The sequence below is a fragment of the Chelon labrosus genome, assembly GCF_963514085.1.
Source record: "Chelon labrosus genome assembly, chromosome: 11".
NCBI lineage: Eukaryota > Metazoa > Chordata > Actinopteri > Mugiliformes > Mugilidae > Chelon > Chelon labrosus.
The window spans coordinates 21,108,289-21,114,581 of record NC_140344.1 but is presented as its reverse complement, the minus strand read 5'-3'; the positions used below and the strand labels follow the sequence as shown (position 1 = coordinate 21,114,581).

General features: G+C 41.1%; 1 protein-coding gene across 1 annotated transcript; it reads left to right on the top strand.

Moving 5' to 3' along the window:
* The first annotated feature begins 229 nt into the window (after positions 1–229).
* Positions 230–6,033, top strand: th (tyrosine hydroxylase). Its single transcript, XM_084554484.1, has 13 exons — positions 230–485; positions 909–1,112; positions 1,880–2,054; positions 2,170–2,258; positions 2,378–2,445; positions 2,564–2,614; positions 3,057–3,202; positions 3,317–3,452; positions 4,313–4,382; positions 4,490–4,546; positions 4,872–4,967; positions 5,070–5,203; positions 5,830–6,033. The coding sequence occupies exons 1-13, from the start codon at positions 402–404 to the stop codon at positions 5,987–5,989; spliced, it is 1,470 nt and encodes a 489-aa protein (XP_084410610.1). The 5' UTR covers positions 230–401; the 3' UTR covers positions 5,990–6,033.
* Positions 6,034–6,293: the final 260 nt, after the last annotated feature.

The following is a 6,293-nucleotide window of genomic DNA, read 5'->3' as shown; positions in this document are numbered from 1 at the left end:
AACTGGTGGCTGGAACCACCCAGCTTCACCGTGTAATGTAGTGAAAATGTTAATCAAATAAACGCTTAGTAAGAAACTGTGCATACATACAGTTTTATACTTAAACTGGATAATATCAAGAAATAGAAACATAAGTACCATTTATCGCATTTATAGAGATCACATTTAGAAATTGCTCTTTGTTTCAAGGCTTTACAAAAGGTCATACATACTGTATGGGCAGGGATGGGATTTGCGTGTTTGACGTCAGAAACTGCAAACTAATGATCCCATAAAAAGGGGAAACCTGTCTGGAAAAAAGGGAAAACGGTGGCCACACAGCTCAGCCTGAGAGGTCAAGAGAACGCCACGACCACGCTGTCACTTCTAAAGTCAATACAGAAGACTTGAGAGCCTAAAAGATGCCCCTTTCAAGCAGCTCCACGTCCTCCACAAAGAGCATCCGCAGAGCAGCATCCGAGCTGGAGAGGTCTGATTCCATCACGGTAAGAAACATCTGCATGACCAATTTTGATTGTAGATTACAAGTTGTGATTCATATTTTTCTTTTTTCTTTTCTTTTTTTCTTTATTTCCCCCAGTGATATGTCATAACTGTGCTTATTACGCAGCAGTGGAGCCTGGTGCGCACAATATGTTATGCAAATAAATTAAAACGCATGTCGCAAATAACACCTAACATTTTCTAAATATGTGCTCAGGTAGCCGCTAGGTCTTAACTATATCGCAAAGTTAACATTTATTGCATTGCTGCTCTTACGCGCATTTGGAGACGTAAAGCGTTCCCATAAAACGACCAAAGAGATGCCCAAAAAGTTAGAAAACCCAACAATTACCTTTCTCTTTTGTGTGGTCTGTCCGTGACTGAAATCAAAACATGCAGCACAATGGTTTCTCTTTCTGGAACAGTCCCCAAGATTCGTCGGAAGACGCCAAAGCTTGATCGAGGACGCGCGCAAGGAGAGGGAAGCCGCCGCTGCAGCGGCAGAAGCAGCAGAGGCCAGCGAACAGATAGTGTTTGAGGAGGACGATGGAAAGGCGCTGCTCAACCTCTTCTTCACCTTAAGAAGCTCTAAGACACCGGCACTGTCGCGGACGCTCAAAGTTTTTGAGGTATCACGACGAGAGTTTTCGGGATCATTTCTTTTTTTTTTTTTTATCACTAAATTTATATCGGATATATACCTTGCAACTACTGGTTTTATTACTGGTTAATAAATAGATAATTTGCTGATGCTTTACATATTATTTGAGTTTTGGGTGTGAAAAAAAAAAAAATGCTAGTTGGCGTTGATTTAGTCCATCTGAGAATAATGCTGTAATAAACGTTAGTAATCTCGTTGGTAATCTTATGGGTTTCTCACTATCTGATAACCCAGCTAGTCTGCAGTAAATGTTAGTAGCTATGTTTAAATGTCCTGCAGCGTTTTAATGAAATAAGCAGGCAAAGCAAAAATTTCACAATCTGGCAATTGCCCCCACAATATCTATTTATGAACTGACTACAGCGTACACCTGTAAAGAATGAATACATTATTTACCAGCCATTAAAGAAAATGATTACACGTTTTAGTTCCAAACCAAAAACTGTGCAGGAATAGAAACATGTTTGGATTCATCCCAGATATGCTGGGGTGTCTAATTGTTTTATCCATCTAGGCAAGTACACACCTCATGTAGTGGACAGTTGTCATTGTTAATTATCATGCAGATTTTCCCTCTAATAACGATTTTGCCTCCATAGATGTTGATTTTAGTGCCAAAGAAACTATTGCATGTTTTAAATGGCGTGTATCCAGACTTAATATCAGATGCTGTGCTCTATATTCAGTTGAACACCTTTGAATATTATCTGTTTACGGGCGCTGTCTGCATTTCAGACATTTGAAGCCAAGATTCACCACTTGGAGACGCGTCCATGCCGAAAGCCGAAGGACAACCTCGAAGGCCTGGAGTACTTTGTCCGCTGCGAGGTGCACCTCTCAGACGTGAGCACCCTGATCAGCTCCATCAAGAGGAATGCAGAGGATGTTAAAACCACCAAAGAAGTCAAATGTGATACACCTACACTTGCTTTATGAAATAAATGTTATAAATATATGTATATATTGCATAAGTAAGTTTAAAAAAAAAACTCAACTGTTTTTTTTTTTCCTTGTGTTTTCTGTAGTTCACTGGTTCCCAAAGAAAATTGCAGATTTGGACAGATGTCATCATCTGGTCACAAAATTTGATCCAGACTTAGATCAAGACCATCCTGTAAGTACCATTTTTTTTGCAGCAGGGTCTAATAATTCTCATAAGCCTGGTTCATGTTGCTGAACCAATACGTCATGCCTCAGAAAATGTGATCAGTATTTGATATATTTGATTTGTAGGGCTACACAGACCCTGCCTACAGACAGAGGAGGAAAATGATCGGAGACATTGCCTTCAGATACAGACAGTGAGATACAGTCCTTTGCCTAAATACTGCACAGACAACCCTTAAAAAAAAAAAAAAAACAGACATAAAACAAAAATTTGATTACTCCTGATTAATGTGTACATGTGCTTGTACTTAGCGGCCAGTTGATCCCCAGAGTGGAATACACCGAAGAAGAGATTGGCACATGGTAAGCAGTGTCCTGCTGTTTTATCAGAATACAATTTAGCTTCTGAGACAGTTGCATGTGATTTGTCTTTTCGTGAATGCTTTGTTAAATGAGTTACAGATGGAGGGCGCTATAAGAGCAGTCTAGAAGTTGCAGCGTGGGGCTTGTCTGAGCAGAAAAGATAACAGTGGCTTGGAAACAGAGGACTAGCAGTTATCAATAGGAAAGCAAATAGGAAAGCAAAGATTTTCACATTAGTATTAAGATGATCTATAAAAGCATGTAAATATATGTTTTTAAAACAGCAAAATCAAATGGAATTAAAAATAATAGCTAATATTTAAATGCAGCTGATTAAAAAAGGACAAGCCACTTCTCAGTCATTGTTCTCCCTCCTTTTTTATGTCAAGAAACATTTTGCTCTGAAGCAGAAATCTGAATGTTTGATTGCATCTTCAACTAGGCGTGAGGTCTATTCAACTTTGAGAGACTTGTACGCCACCCATGCCTGCAGTGAATACCTGGAGGCCTTCCGTCTGCTAGAAAGGCACTGTGGCTACAGTCCGGACAAAATTCCCCAGTTGGAAGATGTGTCCCGCTTCCTGAAAGGTAAAGAAAAGAAAGAGAAACGGTGAAAAGGAATGACACCTAATTACACATGTCTGACGAATGCACCGTCCATCTACCCCTGTATCTGTATCACACCCTACTCTCGACACGCAGAGCGCACCGGCTTTCAGCTGCGTCCGGTGGCAGGTCTGCTCTCAGCCAGAGATTTTCTGGCCAGTTTGGCCTTTCGCATTTTCCAGTGTACCCAGTACATCCGGCACGCCTCCTCCCCTATGCACTCCCCCGAGCCGTGAGTACTCCAGCAACTCCTCAGGCTTTTTTTTTTTTTTGCGTGTGCATCAACTCCCCCTTCACATTTCAGCCAGGGCTAGACAAATGCGTGACCTGTCTCTTTGAAGTAACATTAAGTTATGTTTTACTTTAGTATATCCTTTATCTCTTAGACATTATCTATTAGACAAAAATGAAAGATTCGGGATAAAACAACCAGGTACTTAAGTTTGTTAAATTTGTCTTAATGCTGTATATGTAAAAGTTCCAAAAAACGATGAATGAAAATGAAAACACTACCCTATGCACACACAGTCACTAAAAAGGAAAGTCTGGTCTTTTGTGATCAGTTTAATTTTGCTTTCACACCATTGCTGTGTAATATAACCATGCTAAACTACTAGTTTGTCATTTCTAAGTATTCATCTGTGTGGCATTTTCAAGTTTTGGTTCAGTATTTTTGAAATACCAATTATTGTATCATTGATTGCGTTGTATAGGCTACTCACCTAACCTTCAACTTCAGACTAGTTGCACATATATAGACTTGTACAACAGTGAAAACTAAATGTATAACCTATGCATAATCCTTGACTTAACATCTTTATGTAACATCTGTAGGGTTGTATGTATATTGTTTTGTTGCCAGCAACAAGTGATAAGGGACTGATCGCACTCACATCACCATGGAAACCATATACCAAGATCATCTGTATAAAAGCTATGTGTGTGTAGGGGAGACAGCCTGAGGAGCTTCTCTCCAGAGAGAACCTGTAATTAGACTCTCTGTGAATCGCTGATTAAAGAAACCTTTTTTGACTTTTAACCAGAGTCTCTCGAAGTTCAGTTTTCATGCTTTTTATTTTCCTTTCTTCTCAGTGACTGTGTCCATGAACTGTTAGGCCACGTGCCCATGCTGGCTGACCGCACTTTTGCCCAGTTTTCACAGGTTAGTATCAGCGAATCCTACCTCCTTGCTGATTGTTACTTCCTATTCTGTCGCTTTGCATTTAGTAACAATTTATTGATTGTGTTTTGTTTTGTTTTTTTCTGCAGAACCTCGGTCTGGCTTCACTGGGGGCCTCGGATGAAGATATTGAGAAACTGTCCACAGTAAGACTCTAACAACACATATAGGGACCGTGTGCAAATTATTGAGTGGAAGATGAGGGCTTGAACTGTGTGTTGGAAATAAATTGCAACACGATGATTTCAAGCATTATATGTACATATAAAATTACTTTGTACACGTCCTTAAATGCAAATGAAGGAAATTACTATTTTAGGAATTATTAAAAATGCATATTTTGTCACCCCCACAACTTTCCATTACAATTACTTTTGTACAGTCCCTCACCTAAAACAATATCATATAAAAATGAAACGCCCCAGTATCCCCCTTTTTCTCATTTATTCCCATTTCTGTTCTGTCCATCAGCTGTACTGGTTCACAGTCGAGTATGGCTTATGTAAACAAAACGGTGAGGTGAAGGCGTACGGAGCTGGACTGCTCTCTTCGTATGGAGAACTTGTGGTACGTTCCAGTGGTTTTTGGTGTTGTCTTTCTTTTCACATCCAACCGAGCTGTCAGAGCCGTCAGCTAATTCTCCATCTTTTCCCTGTAACTTCCTCCCAGCACTCCCTGTCCGACGAACCAGAGACAAGGGAGTTCGAACCAGAAGCCGCGGCAGTGCAGCCCTACCAGGACCAGACGTACCAGCCGGTCTACTTCATTTCTGAGAGTTTTTCAGATGCAAAGGAGAAATTCAGGTAGTCTTTCGTATTTTTAATTGTTTTTTTACAACACACAAACAAGAGACAGAGAGAAGGAGAAAGGAAAAAAAAAGAAGAGGGGTTATGCAAGGACAAGGTCAGAGAACAGCCAGCCAACCCCCGAGGCCACAAACTTTTGTAGGTCAGCCATAGCAGCCAGAAGACAGCTGTTACTAATGTAGTCTTACTTACCAAGGCAAAACTCTGGAGTTTTGTTTGGCAAACACATCAAATGTTGCCCTGCAAAACAAGTAGCTTTAGTGAGTGTTTTGACAGGATTCAGACTTGAATATCAGCACAAGGATGTTTGGAAAGCATAGTAAATATGACCTAGAATACATTAGGAATACCATCACGAAGGTTTCTCACGTAATGGGTGGAAATAGATGGATACGGATGTATATAGATTTTCTACAACCTGGGGATTCGTTTCTTTTTGTTTTTTTTGGTCGGTTAAAGGGAAGTTTCTTCTCGCCAAGTGAAATATTTAGGTTTACAATTCTTAGACAGGGCAGATCTAATGCATACATTCATGAGGAGCTCATAGACAGTCTGACCTTTAAAGCCCTGGACGTGATAGTTCCCCGCTTTCTAACCTTCTTTACATCTTAAATTCTGACCAGGACTTACGTAACCGGTATCAAGCGTCCCTTCTCGGTGAGGTTCGATCCATACACCAGCAGCATCGAAGTCCTGGACAACCCGCTGAAGATCCAAGGAGGCCTGGAAGGCGTGAAGGACGACCTGAAGGCGCTGACAGACGCCCTGAGTATTTTATCATGAGTCAGCGACCACCCCGCCGTCGTTTGCTTCCTCTCCGCTGAGCTCCGCAATGTCCAACAAGACCAATGTGTTCTTCTTTCTGTGCTGTACTTCCACTATGACGCTGAGTTGTTGCTTGTCGTGGCTGGCCCGCTGGTTGGTTGGTTGGTTGTTGGTTGGTTGGCAAACAAGGTCGCAACCATTAAAACCTCAAAACACAGCAACGGCAAAAAGGTTCCAAAGATGTTTAGCGCCTCTCTGCGTGTGAAATGATGGGGTTTTACCAACCGGGCCACCCGATCCAGCTTTTTATAGCGAAAGTGTG

Excerpts from the sequence above, each read along its gene's own strand:
- th (XM_084554484.1), top strand. The coding sequence starts at position 402 with ATGCCCCTTTCAAGCAGCTCCACGTCCTCCACAAAGAGCATCCGCAGA. Across the intron at positions 486-908 it reads AGAGGTCTGATTCCATCACG|TCCCCAAGATTCGTCGGAAG; the intron begins GTAAGAAACATC and ends TTTCTGGAACAG. Across the intron at positions 2,259-2,377 it reads ACTTAGATCAAGACCATCCT|GGCTACACAGACCCTGCCTA; the intron begins GTAAGTACCATT and ends TTTGATTTGTAG.